Genomic DNA, 17,058 nt, shown 5'->3' with positions numbered 1-17,058 from the left:
CTAGCCTCTTTGACAGACAGAAGTCAGGCCAAACAAATATATATATATATTTGTTTTTACCTTTATTTAACTAGGAAAGTCAATTAAGAACAACTTCTTATTTACAATGACGGCATACCGGGGAACAGTGGGTTAACTGCCTTGTTCAGGGGCAGAACGACAGATTTGTACCTTTTCAACTCAGGGATTCGAACCAGCAACCTTTCGGTTACTTGCCCAACGCTCTAACCACTAGCCTACCTGTCGCCCCAAAACAACCAAAACCAAAACAAGACAGCTATCATTACATTATATTTCTATCAGCAGTGTGATGTTATATTATTCCAACAGTGTATAGCATCTGTTATCCTTAATTTATTATCACCATGTTACTATACTGACTTGTCATCGATAAATACAATCTACCAACATAATACACTTTCAATGAAGAGGAGGAGCCACAGACAGTTGGAACTGTTTGTATTTATAATTCAGTTGAAGGATAGTTGACAACATTTGACACCGTTTACAAGCAGATCATGACATAACAATACACTCATATCGTTAACTTTGGATGTCAATTAGAGGTCTTCCAGGTCCGGGTGGACCCAATATACCCGAGACCCGGGCCGTTCTGGTCTGAAATTCTAACTTGTCCCTCGGTTCAGGGTGGGTCCTGTTTGATTGTCATCGGATCTCGGGTCTATGGAACTACAGCCGATAGATCCGAATGGACCAATGGCTCTGCATAGTCTATATTTATTTTTACGCTAATACGGTGAACAAAAATATAAACGCAACGTGTAAAGTGTTGGTCCCATGATTCATGAGCTGAAATAAAAGATCACAGAAATGTTCCATAAGCACTAAAAGCTTATTTCTCTCAAAATGTGTGCACAAATTTGTTTACATCCCTGTTAGTGAGCATTTCTCTTTTGCCAAGATAATCCATCTACCTGACAGGTGTGGAATATCAAGAATCAGATTAAACAGCATGATCATTACAGAGGTGAACCTTGTGCTGTGGACAATAAAAGGCCACTGTTTTGAGGTAGCGTGCATTTGGCATGACTGCAGGAATGTCCACCAGAGCTGTTGCCAGAGAAACGAATGCTCATTTCTATACCATAAGCCACCAATGTCATTTTAGAGAATTTGGCAGTATGTCCAAACAGCCTGGTCCAAACAGACTCACAACCGCAGACCACGTGTATGGTGTCATGTGGATGAGCGGTTTGCTGATGTCAACGTTGTGAACAGAGTGCCCCATGTTAGCATTGGGGTTATGGTACGGGCAGGCATAAGCTACAGACAATGAACAAAATTGCATTTTATAGATGGCAATTTGAATGCTCAGAGATACAGTGACGAGATCCCAAGGCCCATTGCTGAGCCATTCATCCGTCGGCCATCACCTCATGTTTCAGCATGATAATGCACGGCCCCATGTCGCAAGGATCTGTATGTAGGAGAGTTAAAATGGTTATTCCATCAAACTTCAAATTATTAGAATAGTACACAACGCAGAAAAGAACATCCAGGTTAAGGGTCAGTGGCCCAAGTCCGCGAACAGGAATGTTCTAAATTCAGACTGAAGGAGGAGTCAGGAAGTTTACTTTTGGTTTCTATTTCATTTGTTGAACTACTAGTACTACCTGTTAATGTTAAGGAAGTAACTACAGTAGTACTGTCTGTTAATGTTAAGGAAGCAGCTACAGTAGTACTGCCTGTTAATGTTAAGGAAGCAGCTACAGTAGTACTGCCTGTTAATGTTAAGGAAGTAGCTTCAGTAGCTGGATGATATTAAAGAAAGTCTCTTAAGGATCGGACCCTTTTTGAAAATGTTTGCCTAAAATGACATACCCAAATCTAACTACCTGTAGCTCAGGGCCTGAAGCAAAGATATGCATATTCTTGATACCATTTGAAAGGAAACACTTTGAAGTTTGTGGAAATGTGAAATTAATGTAGGAGAAAATAACAAATTAGATCTGGTATAAGATAAACATTTTATTTTGTACCATCTTTGAAATGCAAGAGAAAGGCCATAATATATTATTCCAGCCCAGGCACAATTTAGATTTTGGACACTAGATGGCAACAGTGTAGGTGCAAAGGTTTAGACCGATCCAATGAACCATTGCATTTCTGTTCAAAATGTATCAAGACTGCCCAAATGTGCCCCCCCCCCCCAGTATAAATACAAAATGCAAGCAGAAATAAACATTCATCAGTTATAAGGTCCTCAAATCAGCTTTCTGAATTGCCCATAGCGGCATCAAAACATCAAATTTAACAACATTTTGAAGAGTTTTCTTGCACCTTATTTGTGGAACAAAAAGCTGATGTACCTAACTCAGTAGAGACCAAAGGCGTTTCCAGAGTGAACCATCCCGGAGACCGGGTGTGGTAAACAGGTTAGGTACTGTGAGACTTCTTGTAAAAGGGCTTTATAAATGAAAACATAGCAATTTATTTACCTACGTGACAGAGGGCTAACCAACTTGCTGGTAGAGAATGCAGTGATGAGTACTGAAACTGTCTGCCGTAATAAAGAGCAGTGCGCTATGATAAACTGCATTGTTACGAAACAGCCTTGTTCTAAAATGGATAAATAAAACAATTCCTAGCAATTTAGACACAATAATACACCTTAATGACAAAAGAAAACAGGTTTTTAGAAACCTTTGCAAATGGATAAAATAAAAAAATGGAAATACCTTATTTACATACGTTTTCAGACCCTTTCCTATGAGACTTGAAATTGAGCTCAGGTGCCTCCTGTTTCCATTGATCATCCTTGAGATGTTTTTACAACTTGATTGATTGGACATGATTTGGAAAGGCACACACCTGTCTACATACAGTGCATTTGGAAAGTATTCAGACAACTTCACTTTTTAAACATTTTGTTACATTACAGCCTTATTCTAAAATGGATTAAATTGTTTTCCCCCCTCATCAATCTACACACAATACTATAATCCATAATGACAAAACAAAAAGTTGACATTTTTGCTAATTTATTACAAATAAAAACTGAAATATCACATTTACAAAGTATTCAGACCCTTTACTCAGTACTTTGTTGAAGCACCTTTGGCAGCGATTACAGCCTCAAATCTTCTTGGGTATGATGCTACAAGCTTGACACACCTGTATTTACGGAGTTTCTCCCATTCGTCTCAGCAGATCCTCTCAAGCTCTGTCAGGTTGGATGGGGAGTGTCGCTGTACAGCTATTTTTAGGTCTCTCCAGAGATGTTCGATCGGGTTCATGTCCGGACTTTTGGCTGGGCCACTCAAGGACATTCAGAGACTTGTCCCGAAGCCACTCCTGCGTTCTCTTGTTTGTGTGCTTAGGGTTGTTGTTTTGTTGGAAGGTGAACCTTCACCCCAGTTTGAGGTCCGGAGCGCTCTGCAGCAGGTTTTCATCAAGGCTCTCTCTATATGTTCCTCCATTCATCTTCCCTCGATCCTGACTAGTCTCCCTGTCCCTCCCACTGAAAAACATACCCACAGCGTCATGCTGCCACCATGCTTCACCATAGGAATGGTATTGGCCAGGTGATGAGCGGTGCCTGGTTTCCTTTCATCAGACTAGAGAATCTTGTTTCTCATGGTCTGAGTGTCCTTTAGGTGCCTTTTGGCAAACTCCAAGAGGGCTGTCATGTGCGTTTTACTGAGGAGTGCCTTGCGTCTGGCCATTCTACCATAAAGGCCTGAATGCTGCAGAGATGGTTGTCCTTCTGGAAGGTTCTCCCATCTCCACAGAGGAACTCTGGAGCTCTGTCAGAGTTAGGGCTGTGGTGGTCATGAAATTTTGTCAGCCGGTGATTGTCAAGCAAATAACTGCCGGTCATATGGTAATTGACCAGTAATTAACATAAACACATTTAGCATCTCCTGGCTTCCACACACAGCCTACAAGCCACTGATGTAGACCTTTGGAACATCTACATTTTAAAAAGTCTAATACATCCATTTAACGTAGCCTACATCACAATAAATCCATTATTTCTTTTAGACAGGTCTAAATGAATAAAATGTAGTCTATTTCAGAAGAACAGAATACCATACTCTGTAAAAGTTGTCCTTATGTCAGGTCCTGATATGGCTGCGGGCTACACTAGTTCATTTAGCAGACAAGATTTGCTTAGAATTCCGTGGCATTATTTTTAAAATAATTTTATAGTTTGACGAATAGAATTGAACACAGCTTAATAAAATAGAAAGGATATTTTCTACAAACAATTTAAAAGGAAGTGCGCACATGCGGCTACTCTGTGTTGAGCGGTTAACAAAGAACCCTGTCCTCCTATATGCTTCATGTAGAGTTACTTATGCAACTTTAGTTGTGATACAAATGTTGGGATACATGTTCTGATTTTTAATACATTCTAAGCCTGCATGGTGGGACTCTAATGACGATTTGAAAATAGTCGCCAGCTGCACACACTTCATCAGTCTCTCATTAAAAATGTTGACAAGCACTTGATAATATTCTCATCAAGCCTCGAATTTCCTGGCGATGTCCCCCCTTGTGTGGCCGTAATGCATCATGGTGCCCTTGGGCTGAATATATATATATATAATTCCCTTCTCCCAGCTGCCGTGCGCCGAAGCACCTCTCTCACATGGCTCTCTCAGATATCTTAATTCTTATTAGCCAACGCCCGTCACGTGATCTGGTCCTTCTCACAATAACTTCAGCTGAGAACTAGGCTACAAGTGAAGACCGATACATCGGGGGATGGAATTGCGCAAGCCCCTCTTTTTCGAATTCCGAGGCGCATATTGAAGAACTTAGAACGGTCCACATTTAGCCTATTTTACGTCAACCAACAAGATGAGTAGGCCTATTCTTTTGGTCAATTTGTCCTTCTGTGCAATAAATAAATATTCCAAACATACTCTGGGACAGTTGTGGGATGCGATCGATCCCAAATTAATACAACCACTTGAGGCTGGTGCAACAGCTCAGAACATTTAGCTTAAAAATGTTAAACTATTAGGCTATTTCACCACATTATGAGCGTAGGAATGCGCAAACGGCAGTAGGCTATAAGAGCCAATGTTACAAAAATGAAATCAATTAGCGGGAAAACACTTCTTGAAAGCGACAGCAAATTCCATTATGCATGTAATGCTTTATTATAAAAGGTGCATTTTTACTGGTGAAAATTATCTTCCCCAAACTTGAAACTCACGGGCAGCCTATGTATGCCAGTTAGGCTCTCCACCAGTTATAAAGCGGATTAATGTGCTTAATTATAAGAAGTTATTTGGCTACTTTAGTTGTGATACAAACCTTATCAAAACATATAGGCCTGTGGGCTGGGCTTCATGGAGGTGTGCGACTATGATTTGAAAAAGTCACAAACAAAAAGGCATACGCTGTTTCTTGCCTTACTGTCACTTGTGGATGATGTTTTACCACTTGTGGATGATGCCCAGCTCGTGCAGTATATCATTCACAAGCTAATAGTCACCTATCAGACTATTCTTGATTTAATGTTGTCTTTACATTTACAAAATAATGTGTGTGTGAAATTAGTTTTGATTTAGAATGGACCATTATCATGAAGTGTTTGATTAGCTTTTGGATTACATTTGCATTGATCCCAGAGTGTTTAGAGATTAAAATGCTGAGTACCAGGCAGTTAAGCAAGTTTGGTAGGCTACTAATAACCATCAGCTGCATCAGAGCTTGGAGAAGCCTAATTACTGTGACTAAACGGTCACGTGGAATTTGACTGCCATCATGACCCCCAGTGTGGCGGTAATACGGTTACCATAACGTTCTTGTCACCTCCCTGACCAAGGCCCTTCTCCCCGATTGCTCAGTTTTGCTGGGCGGCCAGCTCTAGGAAGAGTCTTGGTGGTTCCAAACTTCTTCCATTTAAGAATGATGGAGGCGACTGTGTTCTTGGGGACCTTCAATGCTGCAGAAATTTTTTGGTACCCTTCCCCAGATCTGTGCCTCGACACAATCCTGTCTCGGAGCTCTACGGACAATTCCTTCGACCTCATGGCTTGGTTTTTGCTCTGACATGCACTGTCTACTACACCACTTTTGTCCTCCTCTCCCTCAACTTCTCTCTTTTCCTCCACATTGATGTCCCTCTCACCCTCCTCCTCTTGGACAATTACATTGAAAGTACAGGCAGGCTTCCCTCCAATGGGTATTCTCTCATGACTTTTAAGACTTCTTAGCTGAGTGAATCCCTCCCCACACTGAGTGCAGTGATAAGGCTTCTCTCCACTGTGTGATCTCTGATGATTCTTTAGGCCTCCTGCGACACGAAAATTCTTTCCACACAGAGAGCAGTGGTAAGGCTTCTCCCCTGTATGTATTCTCTCATGTTCCTTAAGGCTTCCAGAATGATTGAAGCTCTTCCCACATTGGGTGCAGTGGTACGGCTTCTCTCCACTATGTACTCTCTCATGTCTCTTAAGGTTTACTTTCTCACTGAAACTCTTCCCACATGTTGAGCAGTCAAAAGGTTTCTCTCCAGTGTGTACTCTTTGATGATTCTTCAGGTTAGTTGAGGAACTGAAACTCTTCTCACATTGAGGACAGGGGTAACTCCCACAACCAGGTGGTAGTATTGATTCTGTGGAAGTGGGCTCGTTGACTGAGTCTGGGTTGGGGATCTCTCCTGTAAGAATATGAACAGATATAGGTTAAGAAACAGACAGAGGAACAAAGGCTTTAAGTTTAACAATGTAGCATTAACAGAGTATTGAAAGAAATACTTTGCAAGGGGCTTGTTGCATTGCACATAGATAATGCCATTGTCAAATTACAATGCATTGCGCAATTTTTTATTTCACCTTTATTTAACCAGGTAAGCTAGTTGAGAACAAGTTCTCATTTACAACTGCGACCTGGCCAAGATAAAGCAAAGCACTGCAACACAAACAACAACACAGAGTTACACATGGAATAAACAAGCGTACAGTCAATAACACAATAGGAAAAAAAGAAAATCTATATACAGTGCGTGCAAATGGCGTGAGGAGGTAAGGCAATAAATAGGCCATAGTAGCTAAGTAATTACAATTTAGCAGATTAACACTGGAGTGATAGATGAGCAGATGATGATGTGCAAGTAGTGATACTGGTGTGCAAAAGAGCAGAAAAGTAAATAAAAACAATATGGGGATGAGGTAGGTAGATTGGGTGGGCTATTTACAGATGGTCTATATACAGCTGCAGCGATCGGTTAGCTGCTCAGATAGCTGATGTTTAAGTTAGTGAGGGAAATGTAAGTCTCCAGCTTCAGCGATTTTTGCATTTAGTTCCAGTAACTGGTAGCAGAAAACTGGAAGGAAAGGCGGCCAAAGTAGGTGCTGGCTTTGGGGATGACCAGTGAGATACCTGCTGGAGCGCGTGCTACGGGTGGGAGTTGTTATCGTGACCAGTGAACTGAGGTAAGGTGGAGCTTTACCTAGCATTGATTTATAGATGACCTGGAGCCAGTGGGTCTGGTGACGAATATGTAGCGAGGGCCAGCCGACTAGAGCATACAGGTCGCAGTGGTGGGTGGTATAAGGGGCTTTGGTAACAAAACGGATGGCACTGTGATAGACTGCATCCAGTTTGCTGAGTAGAGTATTGGAAGCTATTTTGTAGATGACATCGCCGAAGTCGAGGATCGGTAGGATAGTCAGTTTTACTAGGGTATGTTTGGCGGCGTGAGTGAAGGAGGCTTTGTTGCGAAATAGAAAGCCGATTCTAGATTTGATTTTGAATTGGAGATGTTTGATATGAGTCTGGAAGGAGAGTTTACAGTCTAACAAGACACCTAGGTATTTGTAGTTGTCCACATATTCTAGGTCAGAACCGTCCAGAGGAGTGATGCTAGTTGGGCGGGCGGGTGCGGGCAGCGAACGGTTGAAAAGCATGCATTTGGTTTTACTAGCGTTTAAGAGCAGTTGGAGGCCACGGAAGGAGAGTTGTATGGCATTGAAGCTCGTCTGGAGGTTAGTTAACACAGTGTCCAAAGAAGGGCCAGATGTACACAGAATGGTGTCCTTTGCGTAGAGGTGGATGAGGGAATCACCCGCAGCAAGAGCGACATCGTTGATATATACAGAGAAAAGAGAGTCGGCCCAAGAATTGAACCCTGTGGTACCCCCATAGAGACTGCCAGAGGTCCGGACAACAGGCCCTCCGATTTGACACACTGAACTCTGTCTGCGAAGTAGTTGGTGAACCAGGCGAGGCAGTCATTTGAGAAACCAAGGCTATTGAGTGTGCCGATAAGAATACGGTGATTGACAGAGTCGAAAGCCTTGGTCAGGTCGATGAAGACGGCTGCACAGTACTGTCTTTTATCGATGGCGGTTATGATATCGGCAATGGTCGGTAGCCATTTTTTTGGGGCACTCGCATTACCTCTTATACATACAGAAGTCTGAGGGGTATACTACAAAGCAGAATCAATTAGTTAGCCAGCTAACTTGCCTAAATATTCAGAATTAACATTTTATTCAACATCCAAAAACACATGTTTACATTTCTTAATGAACCAGAAAATCAATGGTTATTTTGGGTTGTTTACCTCTGAACCAAAGAGGATGTTAGCCTGAATTTACCTGAGTCAACAGAGTCCCTGTCCTCCTCTCGCGCTTCCTCCTCCCCCTCATTAATTTCTCTCTCCTCCTCCTCGTCTTTGACAATCACATTGAGTTCCACTGTTTGATTGCAGTCACCCAGCTTCACTGACAGCAACTCTGGACCCCGCTGTAAGATTCTCTGGGCTGGAACACCACATCCTGGTTCAGACATGGTAGGCTAGAGGTAGATCTAAAAAAGAGGAGACCGAAAGAGTTCAGGGTGATTTTCACAAACCTGATCGTGCTAGCTAACCACACATCCCGTCCAGCAGGAACCCTTTTTCCATATAATAAATATAGGACTGACGGCAACAGCCAGTCAGATTAGGCTATAAGTAGAGAAAACCACTGGCTTTTGAGTACAAGCATATTCAGTTCAAATTCATTACTAATATCTGATACACTCAGTGATTGAAATTACCACCCCATCCTCAGTAGCCAATTCAAACATTCGCCTATAAGCAACACAAGCATTTTCTTACCACAAAATCGCCTGGCTATTCAAGTTGAATAGATTAGGGGCAATTCCAAGGTAACAGAGTGATGCTGAGACACAGAGTTGTCACTTTAAAAATGTATGAAAAACCAATGAATGCAAAGTTAAACAAACCATACAACTCCATGGAAGCACAAGGACTATTTCCACTGAACATTCTACAAGGTTAAACAAACCATACAACTCTATGCACAAGGCCTACTTCTAACAATTTCCACAAACAGCACAAACCGTCATTCTGTTACCAAACTTTGTATATGCACCGTTCTTCAAGTCAATGTGTTTTTGTATCATTTTCAGTCTTAATTGCTAAAAGTAGTTTAGAATTGTTTGGTTTAATTCCATCCGTTCATATGAAGTGTAAGAATGTTAGAATGATGAACAATGTTCATCCACTAGGAGCAGTGGTATAGTGTTGAGAGTCTTGATTGTCAACACAACAAAACAAGAGCAACAGTATGGTGTCTTTAATAGTCAATGTATACAATCACTCACTGTGATATAGCTTCCCACTGGTAACACTCAAAATAATTAAAAAGCAGTGGACTGTTTTATCAAACCATCAGCATTAAAACACTCAATAATAAAAAAAAGTTAGCTTTCCCAAAACCACATTCAAAATTCAGCAAGGTGTAACAAAGTATTTCACACTCAGTAACCAATAACATAAGTTGGTGAAATATTAAAACAGTCATTCAACGATAACCTTGTAGATAATCAACCTTAGATTGTCAGATAAATGGGAGGCCCGTCAGGAAGTCCTGGATCCAGTTGCAGAGGGAGGTGTTTAATCCCAGGGCCCTTAGTTTAGCGATGAGCTTGGAGGGCACTATGGTGTTGAACACTGAGCTGTAGTCAACGAACAGAATTCTCACATGTTCCTTTTGTCCAGGTGGGAAAGGGCAGTGTGGAGTGCAATAGCGATTGGTCATTTGTGGAACTGTTGAGGCGGTATGTGAATTGGAGTGAGACCAGAGTGTCTGGGGTGATGGTGTTGATGTGAGCCATGACCAGCCTAGAGATGGGAGTCCTACGTGGTGGCAGTCATTTAGGCAGGTTACCTTGGCATTCTTGGGCACAAGGACTATGGTGGTCTGCTCGAAACATGTAGGTACTACAGACTGGGTCAGGGAGAAAATGTCAGTGAAGACACTTGCCAGCTGGTCAGCGCATGCGTCCTAGTAATCCGTCTGGCCCTGTGGCCTTGTGAATGTTAACTTATTTAAAAGGTCTTACTCACATCAGCTATGGAGAGCGTGATCACACAGTTATTCGGAAAAGCTGATGCTTTCATGCATGGTTCAGTGTTGCTTGCCTCAAAGTGAGCATAGAAGGCATTTAGCTCTTCTGGTACGCTTGTGTCACTGGGCAGCTCGTGGCTGGGTTTTGCTTTGTAATCTGTGATAGTTTGCAAGCGCTGCCACATCCAACAAGGGACAGATCCAGTGTAGTAGGATTCAAACTTGATCCTGTATTAACGCTTTGCCTGTTTTATGGTTCGTCGGAGGGAATAGCAGGGTTTCTTATAAGCGTACAGATTAGTGTCCCGCTCCTTGAAAGCGGCAGCTCTAGCCTTTAGCTCAGTGCAGATGTTGCCTGTAATCCATGGCTTCTGGTTGGGATATGTACGTACAGTCACTGTGGGGACAACATCGTCGATGCACTTATTAATGAAGCCGGTAACTGATGTGGTAAACTCCTCAATGCCATCAGATGATTCCCGGAACATATTCCAGCCTGTGCTAGCAAAACAGTCATGTAGCTTATCATCCGCTTCATCGGACCACTTCTGTATTGAGCGAGTCACTGGTACTTCCTGTTTGAGTTTTTGCTTGTAAGCAGGAATCAGGAGGATGATTTGCCAAACGAAGAGAGCGAGGCAGAGCTTTGTATGTCTCTCTCTGTGTGTGTAGTAAAGGTGATTTAGAGTTTTGCACAGGTGACATGCTGGTAGAACTTTGGTAAAACTGATCACCGGCCACTAGGTGTGCCGTCTCTGGATGAGCATTTTCTTGTTTTCTTATGGCCCCAAACAGCTAGGTGAGTCACCATTAAGTTTGCCGACAACACACAGAGTGGTGCCAGGACAACAACCTCTCCCTCAACGTCAGCAAGGCAAAGGCGCTGACAGTGGACTGACTACAGGAAACGAAGGGCCGAGCACGCCCCCATTCACATTGACGGGTCTGTAGGGGAGGGATCGAGAGCTTCAAGTTCCTCTGTGTTCACATCACTAAGGAACTATCATGGTCCAAACACACCAACACAGTCGTGACGAGGGCACGACCATGCCTCTTCCCCCTCAGGAGGCTGAAAAGATTTGGCATGGGGCCCTCAGATCCTCAAAACGTTCTACAGCTGCACCACTGAGAGCATCTTGACTGGCTGCATCACCACTTGGTATGGCAACTGCTTGGCATCCGACTGCAAGGCACTACAAAGGGTAGTGTGTACGGCCCAGTATATCACTGGGGCCGAGCTCCCTGCCATCCAGGACCTTAATACCAGGCGGTGTCAGAGGAAGGCCCTAAAAATTATCAAAGACTCCAGCTACCCAAGTCATCTCTGCTACCGCATGGCCAGCGGTACCGGAATACCAAGTTTGGCACCAAAAGGCTCTGGAACAGCTTCTACCCTCAAGCTGCGGAACATTTTCTTCACCATAATTAAACTAATGATCTTCAGCTAAAATTTGTTAATAATCTGCTTCCATAGTCAGAACTAGCGATATATTCCAGCTCATGAATTTCCTGAATAGCTGTATTTGCATTAGCCAGGCTATCTGCTACGGTGGCTACTTCTTATCGTCACAGAGTTTACATCCAGGAGTGTCGCTGCTCATTTTGCATCCCTTAAAGAGTAGCCAATCAGCCTAAATCCAATAGATTTTTCATATTGGACACAAACTTTTTGTTCAAATTCATCTGTTACAATGAGAAGAGTTTTGTTCAAACTCATCTGTTTTGTATGCTATAGACTCTAGTGAGTAGACTGGACCCTGGTTTTATAGACACACAATCGATTACGTACGGTGCAATATTTATGTCCAATATGACAAACAAGTGGATTAAAGCTGATTGACCACTCTAAGGGCTGCAAAATGAGCAGCGATGCTCCTTGGGGTGTAAACTCTGTGGACTTGGAAACTAGAAGTGTTTCTGAGTAGAATGGACCTTTTACTGCAGCACAATGTACAGAAGATAAGAGTACACACACAAACAACACTATTGGACATTTAGCATTGAACATTTTTTTTTTTTTATAAATCACATAATATCTTACAAAGAATAATTAAATATTTTATATATGATAACAAGTATAAAATGTATCGATAATTCAGCACTAATTATTAATTTACAAAGTATACCCAGAGAGGAAGAGAGAGGCCCAACTCGGCTGCAAATCTGTCTCCCTCCAGCAGGTGGCGTTCTCGTTGTTTTGCCCACCAAGCAGGGAGTTTTGTATGGAGGTCAATGAGAGTGAGTCGAATTTGGTCAGCAAAAAAAGCAATGACTTAATTGCTACACTAGATGTATTTGATCAAATAAATGTTTAAGTCGTTATGACTGTACTGATAACTAGGACATGTGACATTCGTGACACACTACTTTAAGATTAAAATAAATAAATAAATAAAAACACTATTGGAGTTGTCTCGAGATGGCTATGCATATTCATGGCATGAGGCTAGTAGCATAGCATATCTCTCCATTGAATACAGGCGGTTGATGTCAACAACCCTCATCAAATATTCAAAAACGGATTACAATAATGAGATGAGGCCACCAATTCAGAGCGCTAGACAGACGTTTTATGGACAATCGCTCCCATTATTAGGGCGGAGAGACGTATCTTGTCAGTTTATCCATAATGTTTGGTAACCATGACGGGACTCTTATTCTGAAGGATTCCAAAAGATCCATGATGACAACCGGTCAAAGAAGCGAGTTGACGGAAATGGCGACTGTGCTTGAATCTGAAAGTGTGGCAAGTGAAGTGTGTGACAATGAATGGAAAAGAGTGAAATCAAAGAATGGAACAAAACGAGCAAAAGTTGTAGTAGAAGACAAGGACCGGTCCAATAACGCACTTCTTATTGGACTGCATTTTTTGGACAAGAAGGTTCATTTGGGAAATCCATTTTTAATACCAAGGACTGTGAAGAAAGCAGTGGGAAAGGTGCCTACGTCAGAAGTAACCTGTATTGATCTTCGGAGTAAGGCGCCTGCCAAAGGAGTTATAGCTGGAGTCTCGTTGGATATAGATGACGAGTCCCAGGAGTGGTCAGTGCACGTCACCTGACCCGTATGGTGAATGGAAGGAAGGAGAAAAGCCTGTCGATATTATTGTTGTTTGATGAGACTCTACCTGAATATGTGAAGCTTGGATATGTGAGGTATGCGGTGAGAGCATTTATGTCCAAACCATTATAGTGTGGGAATTGTAAAGGATATGGTCTAATGTTTGCAGATGGAAGAAGTATGGTATTAAAGAATCTGTGAATGAAAAATGTTGCAACTGTGGTGGGGATCATACTTCCTTGAGTGTCCTGTTAGGGAGGTCGAGGTGTCAAGGATCAGGGCTGTACAGTGGATCTCCTATGTGGAGGTGATGAAGAGAGTCGAAGGGGCAACAGTGTTGAAGATATGGTGGTGGATGCATTGCAACCAGTTGCTAGTGTTTCAAGTCAAATCGAGTTATCTGGATACACTCATTGTAAAGAAGGTGGATTGTGGGCATTTATAGCCACAGTGATTAATTGTACAGCACAAGTGTCTAAGAAGTCCAAGAAGCTGGATATCATTATATCTGCAGCAGATAAGTTTTCGGGTCTCCAAGACTTCACGGCAGAAGCACTGCAAGGACTATTGTCGCTAGGAAATGTCCCGTCCTCACAGGAGTCTTCTGAACCTGTTTAGAAGTTTAGGGCCCTTTTTTCCTTCTTTAGTATTATTATTATTATTATATTTTTACAGGAAAGTAGGTTGATTTGGTTTAGCAAATTTCTTTTTTGCAAACTATTATATAATAATACCCGAATCCTTATTATCCACCCCACAGGTGGTGGCGGAATGCACATCTAATTGTTGAGAATCCCATTATACCATAGAAGAAGATCCATGACCTGGAAATACTTCGTTATTCTTGCCTACGTCACAGCTGTATCACAGAAAGAACAATGAGACAGATATTTCACTGCATGTATAAATATGAAGCATCTGCTTGGTGGTTCAACTCAAGCCCACTGGCGGGCAGTGGGAGAAGATGGAACAAGATGGATTTTGACCTACATTCTGCAAATTGTCTCTATCGTTAAACATTCTCTCTCAATACAGTTCTGTTCCCAAAACTAGAATCTGTTATGAACAGAGTTGACTAAGTTTTGTAGACTTTAGCCTTGCCCAAAAAATTTTTTATTTTTTAAATGTAGGAGTGAAAGTCTGATTGATTTACTGCACAAGGCGTATTTCACAGAGTAGGCGTTCCCTAACGGAAATATGCAGATGTATGCTAGAACGGGCCAATAGGATCTCGCTAGTTCGTGTTTATTCTGTCCATTATAATCTGTTCCCATTTGAAACGACAGGCTGTGGTTTATATTGGTTTAGTTATAACAAATCTTTGGCCTTATTATTTTGATGGAAACCCGAATTTTGATTCTTATGTAGACATTCCTTCTTAATTTGCTTTGAAAACGTTATGGAAAAATGGTTACGCCTTGATCACGCCACCACCATCATTGCAATTTGTTGCACCAGAAAGAAGTACATTAATTAATTTAACGGAACAATGCGTTTGCTTTGCGTTGCAGTGCGTTCTGTGTGGTGCATAAATCGAACGTATGCATAATTGTATGCGTGGTCGGCTTGGCAGAAATGGTAGCTGAGGGTTGAATTTACACTCATAGCCAGACGATGCTGTGTACCATTTTGCGCAACGACACTATAGGTTTGTTCAGGGGATTAGCTGTTTGCATAAACCGGTAGCCGGGTAGTTTAGCAACGGTTAGTCCTAATTTTGCTAGCGAGCTACCTAGATAGGTTAGTTATAAAAAATATTTGGTTTGGCTAATTGTGGCTAAACAATGAGCAGCCGGTTAGCCAATTCCCCGCTACAGTCATTTTACTCACGATGAGTCGACAACTGGCTAACTATGAAATAAAAGTCACACTTCAATCGTTAGCATGTTAGCTAGCTAGCTAGCTACGCTCACGGGTCGAACGGGAGATGTGTAGCTGGCTAACGGCTAGCTAGCTGGGATAACAACAAAGCCAGGCCGCGGCAACCACTGCCGTTTCATCATTGAATATGTTGGTTTACAGACCGTGCTACAAGCATAATTTAAAAGAAAAAGTGTTAGAAATTAGTAATAGGTTACCTGGAACTGATTTCTTGTAGCTAAATGTTTGACTGAAAAGAACTTGAGGAAATGGTGAGGTCTCGTAGAGCAAACCGAAAAAATGTATCCACTTTCCGAGTGAGTTTGGTCTGGATTATGAGATGCTGCAGGAACTGTTCGTGAGCGTCGTATCAGCGGTGTCATTGTGCATGTTTTACCGGCCTCTGACGGAAAGAAGTCAGGCAAAACAAATGCAAATAGATTTAAACCAAAACAAGACAGCCATCATTACATTCCATCTGCAGTGTGATGTTATATTATTACAACAGTGTACAGCATCTGTTATTCTTTATTATCATAATGTTACTATACTGACTTGTCATCGATAAATACAACCTACCAACATAATACACTTTCAACGAAGAAGAGGCATTACAGACAGTAGCCATGAAGTGCCATTTAGTGCTTTGAAAGGCTGGTCATGGCTCACAACAGCATCCTTCCGGATACCGTAGACTAGGTATTAAAATGTGATTCACATTAATAAACAGTACATTTATATTTTCCAACAGGGCTCTACATTTGGGTGAGTTTTTTTCCCCCTCGCAGCCTCGTTTAACAAAATGTCAAATACAGGTAGCCTAGTCAAATAATTAACATCCAATCACATTAATCGCTGCACTCTCGCGGTAATTCCACTAACGGTCCGTATGTAGCCAAACATAGCTGCTGCTCATGTTGGTATCTGTACTGATGACGCAAAAGCCACGACAGGGAGACATAGTGGCGTGGTAACACGCGTGCAGGCAGTTGCACCCGACGCCACTTGGGTACATAATTAACATCCAATCACATTAATCGCTGCACTCTCGCGGTAATTCCACTAACGGTCCGTATGTAGCCAAACATAGCTGCTGCTCATGTTGGTATCTGTACTGATGACGCAAAAGCCACGACAGGGAGACATAGTGGCGTGGTAACACGCGTGCAAGCAGTTGCACCCGACGCCACTTGGGTACACAAGGGGGAATGCTTGACAGCTTGAAATACGTTTGACACTACAGATTTTTTTTAAAATTTAGTTAAAGTAAGGCGCATGAACTTGTGTATTTTATGCACTATGCAATGATATGGGCAGCGACCATGTAACGCTTTTACAACATACAGAAGTGCGCTGGTTATCAAGGGGCAAAGTGTTGACACGTTTATTTGAGAGATGAGCTTAAAGTTTACTGACCATAATCACTTGTCTGACCGCTTGCCTGATGACGAGTTTCTCACATGACTGGCCTATCTGGGAGATGTTTTTTCTCACCTGAATGATCTGAATCTAGGATTACAGGAACTCTCCGCAACTATATTCAAAGTGCGGGACAAAATTGAGGCTAAGAAGTTGGAGCTCTTCTCTGTCTGCATTAACAAGGACAACACACAGGTCTTTCCATCATTGTAAGCTTACGGACAATGTCAAATGTGATTTAGCGAAGCACCTGAGTGAGTTGGGTGCGCAATTACACCGGTACTTTCCCGAAACGGATGATGCAAACAACTGGATTCGTTATCCCTTTCATGCCCTGCCTCCAGTCCACTTACCATATCTGAACAAGAGAGCCTCATCG

At 42.1% G+C, this 17,058-nt stretch overlaps 1 protein-coding gene across 1 annotated transcript; it reads right to left on the bottom strand.

The window, feature by feature from the left end:
* Positions 1-447: 447 nt before the first annotated feature.
* On the bottom strand, positions 448-15,613 carry LOC123725607 (uncharacterized). Its single transcript, XM_045692046.2, has 3 exons — positions 15,479-15,613; positions 8,583-8,793; positions 448-6,640 (listed from the first exon to the last, which is right to left on the bottom strand). Exons 2-3 carry the CDS (start codon positions 8,773-8,775, stop codon positions 5,787-5,789), a joined length of 1,047 nt encoding a protein of 348 aa, XP_045548002.2. The 5' UTR covers positions 8,776-8,793; positions 15,479-15,613; the 3' UTR covers positions 448-5,786.
* Between the last annotated feature and the right edge of the window lie 1,445 nt (positions 15,614-17,058).

The sequence above is a fragment of the Salmo salar genome, chromosome 12 (genome assembly GCF_965601325.2).
Source record: "Salmo salar chromosome 12, fSalSal1, whole genome shotgun sequence".
Lineage (NCBI taxonomy): Eukaryota > Metazoa > Chordata > Actinopteri > Salmoniformes > Salmonidae > Salmo > Salmo salar.
The sequence above is the reverse complement of the archived record's forward strand: the minus strand, read 5'-3'. Positions and strand labels throughout refer to the sequence as shown.